The following is a 21,677-nucleotide window of genomic DNA, read 5'->3' on the forward strand; positions in this document are numbered from 1 at the left end:
TTTCTCTTTTTAAAATTGGGAGGATTTTCCCTTGGTTCAATATGAGGAACTGTATCCCTGATTGTGTTTAGGGCCGTTTTAAGGTTTTTTGTTTTTTTCTTTAAAAAAAAAAAGAAAAGCTAAGAGAATGGGTCAGGTATTAATAAAAAGGGAGATCTCTGGAATAAAAAAACTCTTAGTTTTTTTCTTTTTTTCTCCCACCCCCCACACCTCTCCCTCCTTCAGTGACTCCCTGCCTCTAACTCTCCATGTGAGGAGCACAAGCAAGGAGGACAGGACGGCTAGCTGGACTCCTTTTTCTCCTCGTCCTTTTCCTTTTTCTCTCTGAATGGAAGACTGCTGCCTGCGCCAGACTACCCCCCTCCCCAGAGGGTCAACAGTCTGATGGATCAGGGTGCACCCAATCCATCAGGAACCAAAGTGGGGGAGACAGGCAGGGGCAGGGGCAGAGGCAGAGCCAGGGGAGGATTAAACAGGGCAAGGAGAGGGACGACTGACGATCAATTTAAGGCCGGAGAATTTGGCTCTTGGGAGAGGTCAAGAAGTCGCCGATTAGGGATGAGCGTGTGTGGTTTTATGGCACTGGTGAAGTAACCTGCAAAAAGAGAGGAAGAAAGAAGAGAGAGAGAGAGAGAGAGAGAGAGAGAGAGAGAGAGAAAGAGAGAGAGAGGGAGTGTTTATTACTTTCACAGTATGGGCATTTTTTTTTATTGATGAAAAAAGAAGGGAAAAAAGCAACCAAACTTTGGACTCAAAACCCCAATCTTTCAAATCTTTCTGTCTCTGGTGCTTTTAATTAAAGGCAGAATGAGGCTCAGTACGGTTAATTAAATATTACATAGGCATTAACGTAGCGGATTGCAGTATTAAACAGGGTCATTTCTCCCTTCTGCCTCATATTATCTCTGTTTCTGACTCCATTGGGTAAGTCACAGTCAAGAGGAATGTGTTTTAAGGCCATAAAAAGAAGTATGAATCCACCAGTAACATAGAGGAACAAAAGGGACGAACGCTGAGACAAACTAAAATCTCAGCATTAACAGAGATTATCAGAGATGAGGGATGTACGCATTGTAAAGCACACATACTGAAGTGCAAATAAATAATTAAAAAAAAACTGCCGCTTTACATAAAACAAAACAAAAATAATGTCAACAGCACATGGTTGTTATGGCAACGTAGCAATACACTGGACTCAAACAAAGATGTTTCAGCCTTTCGTCTGTCTCTCTCTCTTTCTCTCTCTCTCAACATTCTCACATTCTCTATCTCCTTATCTGGTGGTGTTACATCTCTCTCTTACATGAACATACGGGTTTATAAGTATCTCCTTTTCTGTCACAGTCTTCTCACCACACACTCACTGCACATCTCTCTCTCTCGCTCTCCTGTATGACTATGTGTGAAATAGAGTGTGGAGATTATGTGTGTGTGTGTGTGTGTGTGTGTGTGTGTGTGTGTGTGTGTGTGTGTGTGTGTGGTGTGCAAGTATGCATCAGTGTCTCTCCATTCTAACGAAGAGTATTCATTTATGAGTGAGTCACTCAGAGAGTCAGGCCCTCTCTTAGGTGCTGAGTCAGCCTCTCACCCTCTCACCCTCTCATCCCTGACCCCACCCTTCTCAACTGCAGCATTGCACCCTGATCCAGGGGTGTGGAGGGGGCTTTTCAGCGCTGCACATCGCCTCTGCCCTGGCACAGCATCAGGTCGGGGGAGGCGGGGGGGGGTGTGAAAAATGCTGTCAAAATACAGCAAGCTAGCTCGCCGAAAGCGCAAGTGTTGCTCCGACACATCAGGGACTTGCAGTGAAGACTTGTAACAACAAAGTCTTAGATGAGAAGCTTCAAAAGGCATTTACAGCGGAAAGCACTTCCAAAAAATGCTAATCTTATGCTAATGTTTGAGCATTAACAACACTTCTCTGGGCGCTACACTCTCAAGAACATTCTTATTGATGGCTTTTTTTTTTCAGGGGTAGTTCAGTAAACAGCTCAATTTCAGTGATAGATTGCTATTGTCATTTAAACTTAATGCTAGCCTTTGCCAATACACCTCCACCAAGCATCCTGCATCCCTGATGGCACGCACACCAATTAGCTCAAGTTGAAAGTGTGAGAGAGAGAGATAGAGAGACAGAACCAGCCTTACATAAATTTGCGTGGTGCTTATGTAATGCATCTAAAGTAACCAAGTACCTCTCCTTTTCACTCGAACCTACAAGTAGGTACACACTGACATTAACACACACACACAAACGCATCCATGGAAACACAAACAGTACACCTACAAACACATACCCATGCAGACACACACACGCACACACACAGAAATACACACACACACGCACGCACACACACACAGAAACACACATGCACGCACACACGCACGCACACGCACACGCACACACACACACACACACACACAGAAATATAAACAAACGCACCCACACACGCACATATGATATATATATTATTTTCATAGAAAATACCATAATAATAATTAAATAAATGATTTTACTGAGTTACTACAGGGAAGCAAATATCGACCAATGCTTTGATCGCTACTTCAACGGTTACTATTTTACCTCATACATTAAGCACAGAACCTTCACAGGCAACATTGGGACATGCTTCTCTGCACCTGCCGTTATGACTTCTGGAGTCCCACTGGGGTCTATTTAGGGCCCTTTTCTCTTCTCTCCGTTAGGTCAAATGATTTGTAAACATAATGTCGTATTTCATTACTATGCAAATGATCTGCTATTATATCTAAATTTGTCCCTTGGTAACCAATGCTCTATTAAAAGGCTCAATGGCTATCAAGGATATCAAAATGCCAGTAAAACTGCTATTCTATTTGGTCCTCCCAAACCAACTGAGGGCCTAAAGGGGAATCCTGGGCCCCCTAACCCCATTTATTAAACCACAGGTCAATAATCTTGCAGTGCTTTTTGATCCAGAAGTGAAATTTGACAAACAAGTCAATGCTGCTGTTAAAGGCAGCTTTTTCCAGCTAAAAACAATACATTGCTACCTTGTTATAGCCGGTGCCTAGCGTGTATGTGTGTAGTGCAATAAAGCAATCGGTTACATCGCAAGGCTGCGAGCTATGGCTGCGAGACTTTCTGTCTTTGAGGCCGCCGGCCCGCCGGCCCAAAGTTGCAACGGTGGTTTTTCCAATCACAGGCGCTATAGGGGAAGTGAGATGGCCACCATTCAACCCGAAAAAAGTCATATAGCCATTTCAATGACTTCGAAGCTTCAGTTAAGGTAAATTAAGCTAAAAAACCTGCATAGTGCCCCTTTAAAATATAGAATCCAGTACAAAGTGGCATTGACTGCTTTTATAGCATTAAATGGTCATGCTCTAGGTTATGTAACAAACATGTTAAACCTATACACCCCATCATGACCATAATGGTCTGCATCCCAAGCACACCTGGACACATCACGCTCGCATTTCACACAGAAAGACGACCGTGCCTTCAGTGTCCATTCACCGCACCTTTTGAACCACTGTCTACCACATGGCCTCAAATCAGCATCATCTAAGACTGCTTTTAAATACTTGCGAAAAACTCATTTCTTCCCACCTGCGTTCAACAGCTATTGAGTCATGGGAGCTGTGGATGGAGATTCTATTTGTATTTTGTCTGGAGGTACTTTTAGTTTTTTTGTCTGGAGGTATTAATTGGAGTTGGAACCACCTCATTTCTTTTATTGTGAAGCACATAAGACACATATGAAGACACATGTAAATGTGCTATATAAATTACATTTACTTACTTACGTCAGGCATTAAGAAATGTCTTAGAAACATCTTGGTGGAAATGTGGGTAGAAATGATTGTTATATATATATTCACTGTTTGAAAACTTTAAAAAAGAAGTTTGCTGAGCTTTTCAGGAATCACAGTAGAAAAGCTGCAGTGTTTTATGGAAAAAAGAAGAAATATTAAGATGAAGACCAAGATGAAGAATACGAAGAAGAAGAAGAGGAAGAGAAAGACGAAGAAAATGAGGAAGAGGAAGACGAAGAAGAGGAAGAAGAAGGCGAAGAGGAGGAAGAGGAAGACGAAGAAGAGGAAGAAGAAGGCGAAGAGGAGGAAGAGGAAGACGAAGAAGAGGAAGAAGAAGGCGAAGATGAGGAAGAGGAAGACGAAGAAGAGGAAGAAGAAGGCGAAGAGGAGGAAGAGGAAGACGAAGAAGAGGAAGAAGAAGGCGAAGAGGAGGAAGAGGAAGGCAAAGAGGAAGAGGAGGAAGAAAGAGAAAAGCTGCAGAGGCTGTAGGCTGATGAGTCAATGCCCAGCTCCTTTCACTCTGGATCTCAGATGGCAAGCCCGTGCAACACAGAGTGAGAGCGAGAGTTCTGACGCAGCCTCACACAAGAGTGGCCCTCACTGAGCACTGACACACTCGCAGAGTGAGCACGGTGTCATCACACTGACAAACTCCCAACTGAACAAAACACGCTCCGACTGTGTCTCTGGAGACATGCAACATGTCGACACTCCTAAAGCTTAGGAACAAAACGGGTTCTATAAAGGAACCTTTAATCCGAATCAGAATTGTGATTTTATGAGCAAGTATGTTTACACACACACACAGAATTTAGATTTGCCAACTGGTGACAGCTCTCAAGCAGTATAAAATAACACCCAAGAAAATGTAAAAGGTTCCCCTAAGAGCAATGTCATGAAAGCTCTCAGAATTTGCATAAAAAGCTTCTACCTATTGGATTCCAATGGCTCAAAACATAAACAGCAGAGAGCATAAAAGAACAGTATGGCAGCGTACTTAAAGAAAGCTTTTTATTTATGCCACTAACATTGTTGTCACTACTACTGCGTTTCAGCATCAGCTGAACGTGTCACATTTCTACGACTTCGTCTTGGTGTGCATGCATGAAAGTGTTTGGAAGGATCCAGCGACAAGTTTCTAACAGGCTTAAAATAGCACTAATGAGAGAGGAGTTCTAGCAAGCGCTAGTCAACTCACACCCGTTTAATCCAGGCAGACATAAGGCATCTTATGGAATTAAAATCTTGACATTAATTCGCTGTCAGAATGCGATTCTCTGGCCTGAAATGTTCCCAGAGAAGAAAGACTGAGGTGACTGGCTCCTGATAGGCTGTTTCTCAAAATGGAACAAAGGAAGAAAGACAGAATACAGAGGAGGAGAAGAAAGACAGAATACAGAGGAGGAGGAGAAAGACAAATAACAAATAACGTCCATTCCTCTGCGACTAAGATTTCCCAGGTCACACATCAAATAGCTTCAGACATTATTTTTCCCTGGGATGATGGATTTTCAGACTACATAACACCCTTCATTTCAATGTGTGCGTGTGTGTATCTGCACCTGTGTTTGTTTGGTGTGTGTGTGTGTGTGTGTGTGTGTGTATGTGTGTGTGTGCATGTGCACACAGAGAGATAAAAACTCATTCTACCACGAGCCTCCCTCCTCACCTTGCGGTGGCTGAAGCAACTGCAAAACAAATCCATTTCAAAGCTGGACTGACAGGGCTTCGTACCGGCGAGGAGGCAGGCAAGCAGACAAGACAGTAATGAATTATTGTCACACCAAGTCAAAATAAAGGCAATTCCTGTTCATTTGCACTGAGTTGAACAGACACAGTCCCCATAGACTGCAGAACACACACACACACACACACACACACACACACACACACACACACACACACACACACACACACACACACACAGACAAACACTGTGTAACACATACATGGTGTAGTGTCATTTAGGGAGCCTTCAGTTGACTGGGTTAGTGTTTCTTATAGCACTTGGCTGTGCCAGATTTCCTTCAGCTCTTCAAGGTTTCTAGCAGGTTTTTTCTTTTTAGTGTATTCTAATCTCATAAGTCTCCATTCAGCTTTAGTTCTATGGGGTTTACTTTGTAAATAATGCAGGTTTGATAGAGAGTGCACTGTGTTTGAACTCTCTTTCTGATGTGCTTTGTATCAACAAGACGAGAAGCAAGAAATATTTGCATACTTTTTGACTATCCTTACCTTGTATATGTACATATATAAGTGTGTATGCGTTATGTGTGTGTGTGTGTCTGTTGTTCTAATTAAAGGCACATTTCGAATTACTTCATCATGCAACATGCACTGATATGCCCACACGCTATGCACAGTCGAGTGCATCCTTGCACACGGACAGGGACGGTTCGCACGAGATGAGACGCTCGGCAGGCAGGGCGCCAGGCGTCCTCACATCAACAGTTACTCGCGTTTTTCACGGCCACACGCATGACACCCATGCAACTGTAAAATATTCACATCTTTGGATTTGTTTGACACCCTGTCCTCCCCAAAAATTCATCGATTTCTCCCTGTCTCTTCCATTCGCGTCACCCGTCATCCCTTTCTTTTTCAGTCTCTCTGCCCCCCCCCTCTCTCTCTCCATAATCCCTCCATCTCCTCCACCCTCGCTGCAGTGGCCTGTATTCATTACACGGGTTCCAGTATTTCAGGAAAGCTCCGCATGGCCCGCACTGGCGTATTAGTCTGTGGGGAGTAACCTAAGCCCTGCAACCTCGCAGGCATCAAAACCAGGCGCCTGAGACAGGTCTCTGGACAACACGGGAATTTCTGGGATGTTGTATCACTTCTTAGGGCACAGATAGGGAGGCCTCGCTCATGGTCCTGGCAGTACACTCAAAGTGAAGCTGTACATCTCTCAAGGCTGAGTCCTCTGCCACACCCATAGCTATTGAGGGCGCAACAGGGTGTGTCCTATGCAAATGCCTCCGTATGTATGCAGATGGATGAAGATGCAGTTGTACACTCTTAAACGTATGTGTTAGAAACAACACAAACTGTGTCGTCTCTATCTGGACATAGAGATGGGTTGTGTTATTTTCAACAAATTTGTTTTAAGAGTGTATAGGTTTCCGCTAATCTGCCCATGAGGCTCTATCCACCTCTTCTGTTGCTTTCAGATTCCATTCTCAAACAAATAGTGATTTATCATCAGTTATACCGATAAATATGTAGCCTCCACCATAATTATCCATTGTAATTTTCATGATTCTGTCATGACAATATAATAATGCTGTAATGCTACCAAAGCAACTTTAAAAAGAAAGGTAAATTAGGAGTATTAAAAAAGATAACATATTCAGTGTTTGAATATGATTCATAACAAAATGACAAAAATGACTTTTGACAATTGATACAAATAGACTCAGATCTATCAAAATGACTAAATATGTCATGGCTGTTTGTGTGTATCATATTGTCATAACAGATGAGTCAAAGGAAAAAATAAGGCTCTTCAAAAGTATGCATATATTTGTGTGTGTGTGTGTGAGAGAGAGAGAGAGAGAATGAGAGAGAGAGAGAGAGAGAGAGAGAGAGAGAGGGTGGGAGGGGGGGGTGACTCAGTTTTCAGTGAAGGAATTTTAATGGGCGAGGAGGAGAGGGCTCCGACGGTGAGGCACAGTTTTAGTGATGCATCTACTGGGTCACCTCTATCCAACCCTGCATTTCAAACACACAAACTAGGACAATGTGTGGACCACAACTAGGCCACCAATTCTTGCTCTTCAAGATCACATTTTCAAGAAAGTTCCAATCTGGGCAATCAGCATATGAGCTGAGAGATTGAGGGTGCACATTTCAGCATTCAATATTTACAAAAGACTAACACAGTTAGGGGCCTCTGCTTCTCTCTCTCCCTCACACACACACACACACGCACACACGCACACAAATAAATATTTGGACATTCTTTATCTGTTGCTCAGGGAACCGCATAAATGCCATTTTCTGCTATGTCTGTATGCACAAGGCTTCCATGCCAGTTAAGAGCTGCCCATATTTCTCCCTCTGTAATAGCTATAGGGAAGAAAGGCATGAAATATTGCTAACAAGTGTTTTCAGTCAATAATGACAAAAACTGCATAAAAGCAGTGAAGGTCTCTTAAAGGATGTGGAGGAATCTCCAGTGTGCTAAGTAGCTTTGTTTTTCATCATATGTTATATCAATTTACAAGTTTACGTAACATTGCTGTAATTAGGCATATTTAAAATATCAATTTAATTTTATAGCACCTTAACACCCGTTCAAATGATGTAAACCAATTGCCACAGTGGTCCAGGATTGACGATCGTATTTAAGTGCCCAATCACAGGCGAGTATCGATTACGGACATACGGTCATCAAGCAGGATCAAAGCATCTTCTCACACCCGTCCCCCGCCCCACTCAAATGCACTTGCAGTTGTGCTCAAAGTAGCCTATCCGAGGCATCAGATAAAATGATTGGGTTAAATTTGGCCTGGTGTTTGGCCTTTTTATAAGTATTAATCACTTTACACTGTGTGTGTCATTTCATGGATTCCTGTAGCCAATGATGCTTCCCAAAATAAAATGACCTTTACTGGTCACCTTCACAAGGCGATTGTCTCTCAACATTAAACACATATCTAAACTGCTTCGAATTTCAAACCACACTTGTTAGGAAATCCACAATAATAATTCAAATTGATGGTATGATAAGGACGAGAGGGTACAGACAGGCTTTTCAGCTGGTGTGCGCCACTTCCATCCGGTAAGCGCAATGCCCCTTCCGCAAGGTTACCGGTGTGGATAGTTGGAGCATCACCTCGCTTGCTGTTGCTTCTCCTCTCGCTCTGGGTCTTTATCCCGTCATCCACAAACACATAAGCTAAACCATTACAGGTGGAAAATGTAGGCTACCTCAGGTGGTTATGATGAAAGTCGACTAAGGACAATTTCGATTATAAGAAACCCATTTAACAATAGTCATTCCAACCGTGCACGAGAAGGAATAAACCCATTTATTCTGGGGGTTAAATAATAATAGAACCAGTAGCCTACCAGAAACAAATGTATCCTGACCGATCTACCGTCAAAACAAAATGACATTGTAATGACAGATGTAGGCTACCTAGGGACTTTGTTTATACTATAGCCTACAGGAAAGATAGTCCTTTATAATTTTACTTAAACATATCATTTATCTGTTCTGCTGCTACACTGCAGCAGTTTTACGAGATTGGCATCTATCACTAATCCTGACAAAGATAAAACATTAGACGGGATTTCTAATCATTTGGAAAAAAACATCCTATTCTCTAACCGCAAAAACAACAACGTGTAAACAGACGGCTCAACGGAAATAAACTACGGAATCTATCGACTATACATACTTGTTAAATGTAAAGCACATGTGTAGAATCTAGGTAAATACCAAAAGCACCGACTCACCAGGCCATGCTCCAAGGACATCAGCGAGGGATGCAGGAAAATGGAAAATCCAGTAATCTTCTCTTTAGAAATGAAAATGAAAAATATCGACATCTGCCGAAAATACAGCACTTGCTGTTACACGGTGGCACTTTATAATCGCGATATTATGTCGCTTTAGTAATGTTGATGAAATGTCTGATCCTAAAATAGTGCAGTTGTTGCCTGGTTAGACTGGGCTTCTGCAGAGAAAAAAAATAAGAGATGGAGACATCGTATAAAGGTGACTGTCCCAAAGCACGTGAAAATTACGGGGTTGTTTAATAGGCTGTTGAGATCAAAACAAAAGAACGGCCAGACTTTCAAAATGTTAAAGAAAAACAGACTGTTGAAGTGGGTGATGCGATATTTTGGATTTATATGCGATGAGATGAGGACCCCCTCGCTGAGTCGGGCGCTGAGGACCTCGGACGCAGCATCCGCGCGGGCTGCTATGCGCGGATGGAGAGAACAGGGAAGGGAGGGGGTCTCTCTCTCACTCACTCACTCACTCTCCTCTCTCCCTCACTCTCTCCACCCCTGCCTCCGCTTCATCCTTTAAGTCCCTCCCTCTGTCCTCTGACTGTGCGATCACGTCAGCAGGCGCGCCACCTGACAACCGCCCCTTTTCAATATAGCGAGCGAGATGAAAGCTAATGCATGTGTGAAGTTCAACAGAGCCAAACCATCACCTCCACGACACTGCTTCACGGAGAAAGATAAGTTAAAAATAAATAGGTGCGTCAATAACATGTGAATATTCACGTCACAACATAGCCTAGTCGAGCCTTGTAAGCAATATGAAAAAATCGCTATAGCCTAATGTAAAAGGGCATTCCCTCCAAATACTCAGGAGCCGTTGATCCATTATTACAGTGTACAGTGTAGTAGGCTAATTATGTAGTGTGCCTCAGACCAATGAAACATGGCCTGACCCTGACTACTTCTCCCATTGGAGGCATTTGTGATGGGTTTTTATTCATGTACCCCCTCTGTCTGCATACCGTAACATTTATTCCTGCAGGCGCCCTTGCCCCCTCACAACCAGACAGGTCAGGCCTCCCTGGCATCTGGGAGCATGCATGCAGGGTTTAAATGTACTAGTTGTAATGCCAGGGGTCTTGAAAGGCCTAGCGTGTTGCTGCTGCCACGCCAACCTTCATATGCAAAGATGCACACCTGCACAAACCACCACACACACACACACACACACACAAACAATATACTAGGAAATAAAGCAAGTCGTTTTTTCCCCCTGTAAGACTGATGTCACCATATGACAGGGAAAACATATAGAAGAGGAATCATATATTGTGTATTGCTATCTGATGTGCGATTTACGTAAGCAAACCTTGCACTTTAGCACCTTCTGGAAGATGATGCATTCTGCATGGAAATTCATATTTCATCATATGCAAACGCCAAACATGCAACCACATTTAGCACTGAAAACACATCACACACACGCACGCACGCACGCATGCAAACACATCAACACAGACTGAAGGGAACCTTCAAATGAGGTATGCATTATTTACAGATAGGTATAGAAAAATACATAACTAACTCCTCCATCCAAGTCCCTATACCTTGTGCTCTCTGTACTTCCTCTCTCTCTTCTTCCTTATCTCTCTTCTTCTATCTATTCCTCCATCTCTCCCTCTCTTCTTCCTTATCTCTCTTCTTCTATCTATTCCTCCATCTCTCTCTCCTTCTCCCTGTATCCACCCCAGGGAGAGTGCATTAGCCCTGGAAGAAGAGCTGTCCGACCAGAGCCAGGGCCTGAGATGAAAGTCTGTGGACTGCTGCCATTCACCACATGGGCCCCCACCACAGTCCACTCACTGACACTCCCATTGCCAGACGAGGCTCCTCTGGCTCCTCCTCCACTAGCATGGAACACAGTGCTTTTAGCCCTTTCCTTCTGCATCATTTTGCAATATCCACACTGTTTGAGTACTCCAGCAAATACTTCTGAACTGTTTACGTCGACTCCACTGCAACTACTTAGGTGTATTGAGGCATAACAAACTCAAAGAATCAGTGACACTGTATTTGCTCTTGGCATACATGGTGTGCCATCTTTGCATTAATATATATACAGCAAAAAATTAAGAGACCACTGCACATTTTTCTGATGTCATCCTTTTAATATGCATGTTGTGTGTGATGTCTGTATGCTACTGAGACCCCCTGAATTTCCCCTTGGGGATCAATAAAGTATCTATCTAATATGACTGTCATCTCATTCGAATGTCACTCAGCAACCGTAGGGTGACATCAGAAAGAAAAATGTGCAGTGGTCTTTTATTTTTTCCCATTTATATATATATATATATTAAGTAAGCCGCTTTCCATATGACTATTGTTATTGGTAACACCCTTGTATTGCACTGATAGATTTAAATGTGTGTTTTTTGCCTCAAATGTCTCTTTCGTGTGCTATAATTAAAGCGGATAGTTTACCTCATCATCCTGCATCTTTCTTCCCTGCAGAAGCCCCCTATCCATCACCTGCTTTTCTTCTCTTTCTTTCCTGAAAGTTGATTGATTTGGCGTCAGCCCAAACTACTGGCAGTGATTCAGGCTTCTGAGGCGACAAAGAAACCACTCCGTTCACAACGTTTGCCCAGTCGGTTTCAAGCCCTCAGCGTTGACATGTGATGAAAAGCTCACGGGCGAAGAGGGAGAAGTCTGTGAGCAGGAGAAGAGTGATTAGAACTCATTTTGTCCTATCTCATTTGTCCTACTCATTGCCACTATCAACCAAGATAAACTCTCTGTTGAGTGGACATACACTTATTTTTTGTTTGTTTGTTTATTTGAGTGTTTTGTCCTCCCCTTGAGTTAAAAAAAACAAAACAAAAAGAAAACAACCCCCAAATGGCCCATGAAGCTGGTGAAGCGAAAACATGGCAGAGACAATAAAGGGAACTTTGAAAAGCCATGCAGGGATGGCAGAGAGAGGGGGGGGGGGGGGGGGCACCCAGCAAAGGAGCTAAGCTTAGTTTTGGATTGTGATCTTAACAAACAGGTGAAGAGAGGGAGAGAGAGAGAGAGAGAGAGAGAAAATATTCCAAGAGACAACGGGGTATAGCACAACAAGGCTCAGCCTGGAAGAGGCTGAGAGGAGTGACGTCAGAGAGGGAATTCAACGGCGGAGTCGAAGCTTGAAACGGACTGCGGGAACCACATAAGACACGAGACGGCACACAGAACGCAGGGAGTGCAAGAGGAAGAAGCGAGAAGAATATGGCAGACTGGAGTTGGAACGGGAGACGGGGCAAACTTGCACTTTCAATCCCAGCCCAGCTTTACTGGGCACCCTTCTCCTTTACTGAAGAACATGCTGATGTTTTATTGATGGAAGTGAATGCGGCTGCACATGTACCCTCTCCATAATTCATCATGCCCGGCATTAGGACACATGCCATACTCACTGCAGAAGGGGGAGGGAGACAGAGAGAGAGGCGGGATGGTGTGCATATGGTTGGTGCGTGCATGCTTGTGAACTGGTACATGAGAAGCCAGAAATATCACATTGGATTCACATCCAGAATGATATTACAACAACTGTACAAGAAGGTCCAGCATGTGCTTATAGGAAAATAACAAATGGCTCCAACAGCAAGTCAGAATGTGCCAGCATCAAACTATCCTCATTCTATCCCTCTCTGAACTTCAATGATGGTGAAGAGGCTACTGTACTGTACTGCAGAGATGGGTTGTGGTGTACCACAAAACCACACTCATTGCATTCATGCTTATAAGTACAACCCTGGTTTTGATTTTTTAGTCAAAAAAATGTTATCAATGGCCATTGAATGGAGCTTGGAGCAGCTGTATTGGCAATCAAGCAAATAAAAAATGATCAGTGTGTTGGGATGCTCTTTTAGCAGCTGCAATGATGTCATGAAGTTGCTCCCACTAACAAGTGAACACATATTTGCCAAGGGCTGTTGATATTTTTAGCTCTTTTGGAACTCCACATGCAAGTCTAGACATTCTCTCTTGTTTCTGTTATTTTAATTTGGTCTGACACTGAAAGCACACTTTCAAATTAATTTCATTTCAACACTGAGGAAAAAAATATGGGATTTCAAGTATTCTCACACACCACTCTGCAGAGGAATAAGGAGATCCTGAATAAAAAAGAACCCTGAACAGTATCATGAATTGGCGGCTTTTTGGCTTAAATCTGTTTGCTTTCCGTGCTGGGAAGAAGAATAATGTGGAATGTGGCGTGAACGAGCTTTAGAACTCTGGTTGGGTATATTAGATGAGAAATTAGATGAACTGCTAAATCACCCAATACACTCTACTAAATCATTTAAATACACTCTCCCAAATGATTGGAATACACTCATCAGAATGATGCAAAAACCATTAGGCATAATGACAGGCCTTTGTGTAAATCTAGAGATGGCCTTTATATGTTGCTGTTTTCCTCCTGATTAACTACTAGTAATCTTGCATGCTTTTCCCTACATACTGTTATAATGTGGTGTATTGGTATCAATGGTCTTACTCGTCTAAATATATTTAAGTTAAAATGACAAAAAAAAAAAAAAAACGGCCGTTACTGCACATGTGAGGGGTGCGATCACTTTAAGGGATGTGCCCTCGCTAAAGCATTAAGCAAAGCTGCATTCTCACCTATTTAATGTATTATTCAAAGGGTATGACTCAAAGGAGGTGACGATTTATGTTCACCGTCACGGAACTCGGACAACAAGTAGAAACCCTGTGCTCCCATTTCCTGGATGGCAGTTAAAGGCACACTGTGCAGGTTTTTTAGCTTAATATGCTAGTTTTTTTAGCTTAATTTACCTTAATTTAACAGCTTCAGAGTCATTGGAATGGTTATATGACTTTTTTCGGGGTGAATGGTGGCCGTCTCGCTTCCCCCTAGCGCCTGTGAGCGGAAAAACTACCCTTGCAACTGTGGGCCGGCGGGCCGACGGCCTCAGTGTCAGGAAGTATAACGAGTGTAACGAATTGCTTTACTGCATTCAAATACACATACACGCCAGGCACCGGCTAGAAAAAGGTATCGATGGAGTTTCTCAGACATTCGTCATGACAGAGCCAGCGAAAAAGAAGCAAAAACCGAGAAAACAGTAAGGAAATTGCCAATACTGCATAGTAACAGCTGGCACTGTTACATTTTTCTTTTACGTATATTTTTTTGGGCTTTTATGCCTTTAATTGACAGGATAGTGGAGGATGACAGGAAGTCAGTGGGAGAGAGAGCTGGGGTGGGATCCGGAAAGGACCACGGGGCGGGAATCGAACCCCGGCCGGCGGCATAGGGTGCAGGTGCCCCAGCCAGTTGCGCCCCTGCGGGGGCCTAATTTTGCTCTACAAACAAGAGTGCTATTCTTATAACTACAGCCATCACAAAGTACAATTGACACTTAACAATAAAATACTACCCGTCATGATAAAAACCAACAGACAACAGATATGTGTTGCAAATGAGTTTGCGTTACACCTAACAAAAGTGCTATGCTTTGAGGTAAACTTGACTGGCAATGACTTTGTGCTTTATAAGGATTCCTCATCTACAGCACACATACGCAAGGTGTCATTTTTTTACGGAAAAGAATGTGCAAAAAGGAGAAGCGGAAAAGCAGTGTCTTGCTAATTAACTGTATCCCCAAGGTCCACAGAGAAATCAACACAGAGATGAATTATGTAACAATTTTAAAGACGTCCACCATTTTAATGCAATATACTTTTTTGTAAACTTCAGCAAATTGCTCCTCAGAATCCGGCATTCATCTGTTCTGAGTGTGTTCAAACAAACTCCAGTGTTCATAGACAGTTTCTGACACTCTAATTGGGAGACAAAGTAATAAAATAATGGCGCAGACCAAGCCATAACAGTTACAGTCAATCAATACCTGGGCATGGATAGGTTATTTGATTGGCTACAGGGCTTAAATATCTAAAACCTATGCTTGTTTATTAGCAGTATTCACATGAAGCAGGTGTCCCTTCACTCACATGTGCAGTAATATGCAGTTATTCTATCACACAATTACTTTTTTTACACTATAAAATGTTTCCTATGGAATTATCATGAGACAGTTCAAGAGGGAAGCTCATGTGTTTCTGCGTATTGGCCCATTTGAACCAATGGAGGAGGAACGGAACAGTTAACTCTGTGGTGAAATTCCCAAATGGCACATGGATTCCACTTCACTGTCATACATCTTAACAAAACCATAGGAGCCAACAGGGACTCTGTCTAACGGGAGTAGGCTGAGTGTAATTAAATAATGAACTATCAAAGAACTGTCCCAAATTCAGTCTCTTTTACCTTCACGTCTCCAGCCGGTGCAGGGGACGGCTAGAGGCAACTCAAGCGGTAATTTCTTTTCCCCTGCATCGACTAAAGCAACCCTCCACACACACACACACTTCCCCTTCTCCCCTTCTCATAGATTATACGGAGTTAATGGCACAATACAAGGGGATGAAAGTGGGGCACTGGAGCTGGGAGACTGAGGGTACACCGCTCATAACGTGGGTGGAAGAGGGAGTCCCATACCTCACTACACAGAGGCAGTGATGCTCTCCATTATGCATTGTTCCACTGATGGAAACATGAGAAAAAGGTCCCGGTAATTTCAGCACAGCGGACAGATGTTCTGGTTGTGTTTTACAGCAATATCATATTCACATCAGAACCTGCTGAGATGCAGTGTTTACAGCAAATTTGCCTCCAAGTAGGGGTAACAGAATGTGTCAAAGGTGTTTCACATAAAAACTAACATTCAGAGTGATACCCTATCACTGTTGCGTTTCTTGATCTTCAGATGATGACTAGTGCACTCAGTAGTCCCCATTCTTCACATGCACTTGGCCTCCATGTCGTACAGCTGCAGTAGTTCTGACATGATGTCCTCAATTTCTCCCCGACTGATGTCGTCACACAGGGCCTGTAAAGAAACACCACACTAAGTCTAGGATCAAACATGTATTATAAGAAATGAAAAGTTAACTTCCAGGCAGCCCTAAGCAGCATAACAAAACCAGAGGGGCTGTAACTCTCAATGTAAGCAAAAGTGGAACTTAATTTATTGGGCCACCCCGTGAGTCAGAGCCACTCCAAAATGTAATGTGTTGTTCACCCCTGGCCCATGCAACACCTTTTTTATTGAGAGTCATGAAAACCTGTGAATTTGTCTCTTTCCATTGAACATTAGACTATTGTGATGTATAATTGTCAAAACAAGCCAAGGGAACTTTTTGAAAATGTCTTTTTGTAAATCTTCTGGCTACCAATAATAAAAAAAAAGAAAATGGGTACGGTTGTTTTTGCACAATCGTACACACAAACAAAAAAAAAAAAACTGACAACATAACTTCCTGGGTCGAGGTAACAATGAGTCAACAAGCACAAAGCCCTCACCTGCCACCACTCCAGTTCTCCCGAGGGCATCTCCACTCCATAGCTCTGGATGGTCAAGTAAAGGACAGAGAGGGCAAGGTGTTGGGGTGGGTGCCGCACACACACCGAGCCGTGGTAACTGTCTTTAAGCAGAGCCCAGGCCGTTTCAGCTATGGGCGTACGAGACCAGGCATGGCGATTTAAGAGATTTCGCACAGAGACGAGGTAATGCAACAGATACTGGAAGGGGGGGAAAAAACATGGGATAATGTGGACTGCAATCACTGCACTGTCCACAGGAGGACTTCTCAAAACTTTTCAAGACTGACACTTTGAGGACTATTATGGAATACTCAAAGCTTCTTTAATATATAAAATGAATTATTCTATGAACAAAAGGCAGCAAACATTACCTTGTGAGGGTGCTGAAATGACACCACAAAGTTCAGCTGTCGCAGGATAAGAAGCTCACACTGGACCACACTGTCCCTCAGCTCCCAGAACTTCCCATCCAGTTCCATGGGCTCACTACCAGGATGGAAGAACCTGCAATGGGGCAGGGGAATAAGGTATTTTTTTAGGGTAGGCCTAATGTGTTCACTGTGAACGCTCTCAAAAGTATTTGGTCTGACTACAAGAAGGACATTATGGACCTCCTGTCAATTACCTGTAGCAGACATTGATGATGTCCCGAGTTCTTAGATGTTGTTCCTCGACTTTACCAGCTAGGTAAATGGAGGACATGGCAACCAGGTATGGCTCATAGACCTCCAGACTGGCTGTCCGAAAGAATCTGTGGTACAGAGTACATGCTGTGGCCACTGGCATGGACCGCATGCCCAACTTCACACCTGTACAATTAACAGGTAACATTGAAGAAGTCTTACGTTATTGTTTTAATTCCAGATTGGAAAATATTCGTCTACACTTAGGTAAGACAGATCTTATACATAAATCCCATACAAACTTCAACAAAACTTCCATATTTAGTCAACGTTACCAGTTTCAATGATGAAGCGGCAGACTCGAAAATGTGTTTTGATTTCTTGGCTGACACCACTTTTTGCAGCATCTGCGACCTGACTCCTGCCTTGCGAGGTCCTTGCAACTTCCATTATATCCCCGTAGCCGCTTGAATCAAACTACCCATGTACAATAAAGTGCTCAGATGGTCTACTCAAATGGTCATCTACAACAACTACCTTTTTATTAGCATTTGGAGACAGAGCATCATCACACGTTAGCTAGTCAGCTTGCTGGGAATTTGCACTTGCACTAGTATAAGTAGTATTGTATTTAGGTGGAATATCTTTTCACGTGAAATGGAAAATCTTGCAATCAAGACCGTCAGCAGTCATAAACGACATTCACAGAGGCACTTCATGAAACTACGAGAGTTTACAACAACTAACAAAGCGTGGGTAAAGGCTAGCGGAAAATGACAAGAACTGCACAACATGTTGGCTGCTTCGTCACTTCCGATTTCTGGATGTGCGCAGCATCTCAAGAGTGTAATCTATCGCCATCTAGTGAATGCTAACAAAATGTTCTACAGCCATTCTGTGGACAATTGAGACACCACATTGTCAATCATTTTGTTAATACTTTTTAACCACATCGATCTCAATAAAAATGTCAAGTTTTTGCCTGAAATGGCACTGTGCCTATTTACAAGGGCATTGTTCCCACCTCTTTTGGGGCCTACCATCAAATGTTGGACATCTAAAGCTGAGAACCTGTAGTTTTCGTAGGAAACAGTCAAAATAACTGTGTGATGTACTCACACAGAGTTACAGAGGCTAGAATATAGTTTTTTTCTTTCTGCCGGACTACAAGCATCTCTGAACAGACCCCATTTCAGCCCTCTAGGTCACTTGATATCCCTTAGAACAGTGTTTCTCAAAGTGTGGTCCGGGGACCATTGGTGGTCCGCAAGCTATCCCAAGTGGTCCGCGAGCAGATGTGGTAAAATATAATATGGATGAGTTTTTTTTGCCATATTGAACCAACTTGTATGTAAATCCAAACAGTTCTGCAACACTGCCTATGTAAGCTACGCCAGTTTAAATCATATGAATCCTCTGACACAATAAGCAAGGTTCAAAGACAATAAACAAAGTGGTTCAGTGAGTAGGCCTATTGTGTAATATACTGCTGAAGTAGGTCTACTGGTTTTTTTTTTAGCTAGGTGGTCCGTGAGTTTTTTTTTTATTGGTTAAGTGGTCCTTGGTCTGAAAAAGTTTGAGAAACACTGCCTTAGAAACACAACTGAGCCCTAGCACCAGGTCTTGTGAAGCTGTGTGCAAAAGTAGATCAATATAGAATGAAAATATGAGTGCTTTAGACCATTATTTGCAAAAGTATGCTCATGCGTTTTGTAAAATGCCTATGGAAACTCCCCATAGGACTTTTTGTTATCCAAAATGCATAATGACAATCAAATGCTTACTGCACATAAACCCCTTTGTGTAGAAGCATAATCCTGGTCTCAAATGAAAGGTAATATTGGATAATACAACATGAAGATTCAATTTCTATGGATTATTGTGAATAGTACAGTACCCAATATGTTGCATCTACTTATTGTGCTGCAGCTACACTGCAGCCAGAAGTCAGAGTAGCACCAAAAGCGGAGGAGGGGGAGGGGGGCATTTTGGATCAAATTTAATTGAGACATAATAATATTAATCTGAGAATGTAGAGCACTATACAGATTGTACATGAAAAAAGTCATTTTTGTCCTTTTTGGATTCCTAAGAGTCAAAGCTTTGAAATGGTGAATAACATTACTATGCTACATAGCAATATGGTGCATACAATTGATTTAGAATGTTGGGGGGAGGGGGGGTAACCGGGACACTGTTAAGGGATTAAAACAAAAATATCAAACAGCAGTGTGGAATGCTTCATGCTCTATTCAGACTTTATTTACTTTATTCATGCTTTACTCAGACACAGGCCTACCGCCTACATATTTAAAGAGGAATCTGACTCTTGGGAATAGTAGTCTATTATTCTGTTCACTCTGTTTCTAGGCTTAGCCTATTGTGACATTGTTGTGATATTGTTGTCCTGAGTCCTTTTAACCCTCACAATTGTGTAGGGAAAAGAGATATTATGATAGAACTAGTTTTGCGCCAAGAGTGACATCCTGAATTTGCTAAAGAAAAAGTAGTCATGGGTAGCCTGGCAATTTGCCATCCCCTTGGTACGCTTCGCTTACAAGGGAGTCATGGAGGGAGATGAAAATCGAGCGGAAGTACGTAGGAAGGCAATTAAGGCCAGGCTAAGTGATGGGCTACAACAAGTTAATGTATGACGTGATGTACTGTGAGAGGAACATTAGGTTTTTACTTTCTAGAGCAGCCAGGCCGCTACAGAGGTACACTCAGGGGGCATTTTTTTAAAATCATGCCTCCAGGGTGTAGCACTGCAGATGCCTGGCTGCTTTTGCTGTTGGCTGCAGCAATTCGGTAGGGCCTACTCTTGATTCAGTTAAACCATTCTTACCACATATTGTAGCAAGGGTCTGGTACAATCATGGTCGCTAATCAACACGCAGCAGGATATATCCACAAGAAAAGGTTAGGTTAATCAACAAAAACAGTTCTTGTGCATGAACTATAGCTATTGTATGGCAAATGAGTGCATTGAGCTGATGCATCAATGTTTGTTTTTAAGGTCTTGCCCATGTGTGAAATAAGCAAATAGATTTTTGCCAAGTTATAAGCTTTAGTTAGACTTAGCCTAAGCCCTTGCCATTCATTCAAATTAGGGCACTTAAATCAGGGGGAATTACTACACTGTATTCTACAATTATATATCCAAAATTAAATGTGTGTTTCAGATGAGACAGCTGAGTGAAGTGTATGTATTTCCGCACAATATTAATTGTGATGGGTATTTACCAGCCATCTGTGGCCATCTTCAGCATATAAAGGAATACAGGAATTTGCTACACTGAGAGCTGAACACACTCTTGTGCTTAGAGGCAGTGCCCACTACAATACTGTGCTTAGAGGCAGTGCCCACTACAATACACACTCTGTGGCGGATTTTTATCTCCTGGCTCATGTCATGTTTTCAGAATCACCATCACAGCATCACATTTCACATATTTACTAACACCCTGAGGAAGCTGCATAACACATGCAGAACCGTTAAAGTGGTCTGAATTGCTATCCACATGCAGGGGCGCTGTTAGAAAATTTGGGCCCTATGACAGACAATAATTCTGCCAATAAAAAGGAGTTTCTATATAGCATGGCTCTGGGGGGAAATCGCAAGAATTCTATGAACAGATTGTATGCTAGGACTAAAGCCACAACGCTGAAATATCTTCAAGTTGCTTTGATGATTAAAATAGATGTGTACATTTGCTAGATTAGCTTAACCTACTTTAAATTGAAGCTTTGATAAAAAAAATCATTAGGGTCTGAGTCTCTTGTCTACTTCATGCAATTTATCTTGCCTTATTCCACTGCTTGGTTGAATTTCCCATTGTCCTACGTAATTTAGAACGACCATTAACCGTATGTTATCTGCACACCTATGAAGTAGATCCATTTTTTTGGCCGTATCACACTTGTATATTAATTCACCGAACTCGTTGTGAAGTTTAAATGAACTGTCACGTTGCATCCGAGCTGTAAAATGCAGACGTTCAGAACATTGCAACATTGTAGCATATGACGGGGTGGCTTTTAGCTAGATGGATGACATGCAGGCTAAGTAAAAGCATTCAAAGCTAAAGTTCATCAGAATCTTGGGATACGCCCAACGGGAGAGATAGAACTAACGACTGGCCTTTGGCCGTAGCAACCATCCATTTAGAACTAGTAACGGCAGTTTGTCCTGTGAGTTGAGAAATTAGTTGATATGTGTCGGAAGAAATTAGTTCTACAAACAAGACAGTTTTAGCGATTAAAAAGTTTAAATTGTAACAGGAAATGAACACAACGCAAGTGGCAACTGGGATGATAACTGGGAGAGCGCCACC

The 21,677-nt window shown here is 42.5% G+C and overlaps 1 protein-coding gene across 2 annotated transcripts; it reads right to left on the reverse strand.

The window, feature by feature from the left end:
- Nucleotides 1-14,972: 14,972 nt before the first annotated feature.
- ccnq (cyclin Q) lies at nucleotides 14,973-18,125 on the reverse strand. Of its 2 annotated transcripts, XM_076276750.1 has the most exons (5): nucleotides 17,679-18,125; nucleotides 17,346-17,529; nucleotides 17,092-17,224; nucleotides 16,700-16,918; nucleotides 14,973-16,226 (listed from the first exon to the last, which is right to left on the reverse strand). In XM_076276750.1, the coding sequence occupies exons 1-5, from the start codon at nucleotides 17,791-17,793 to the stop codon at nucleotides 16,137-16,139; spliced, it is 741 nt and encodes a 246-aa protein (XP_076132865.1). In that variant the 5' UTR covers nucleotides 17,794-18,125; the 3' UTR covers nucleotides 14,973-16,136. The 2 variants fall into 2 exon arrangements, with proteins under 2 accessions (XP_076132865.1, XP_076132866.1); XM_076276751.1 differs by lacking the exon at nucleotides 16,700-16,918.
- Between the last annotated feature and the right edge of the window lie 3,552 nt (nucleotides 18,126-21,677).

This window comes from Alosa pseudoharengus, unplaced genomic scaffold (genome assembly GCF_046254945.1).
Source record: "Alosa pseudoharengus isolate Yale_2024_CS ecotype anadromous, Long Island Sound unplaced genomic scaffold, YU_APseudo_1.1 YU_APseudo_1.1_scf_9, whole genome shotgun sequence".
Lineage (NCBI taxonomy): Eukaryota > Metazoa > Chordata > Actinopteri > Clupeiformes > Clupeidae > Alosa > Alosa pseudoharengus.

Coding starts and splice junctions, on each gene's coding strand:
- ccnq (XM_076276750.1), bottom strand. CDS start 17,793: ATGGAAGTTGCAAGGACCTCGCAAGGCAGGAGTCAGGTCGCAGATGCT. Junction 17,530..17,678: donor CCGCTTCATCATTGAAACTG/GTAACGTTGACT, acceptor TTAATTGTACAG/GTGTGAAGTTGGGCATGCGG. Junction 16,227..16,699: donor GAGAACTGGAGTGGTGGCAG/GTGAGGGCTTTG, acceptor GTTTCTTTACAG/GCCCTGTGTGACGACATCAG.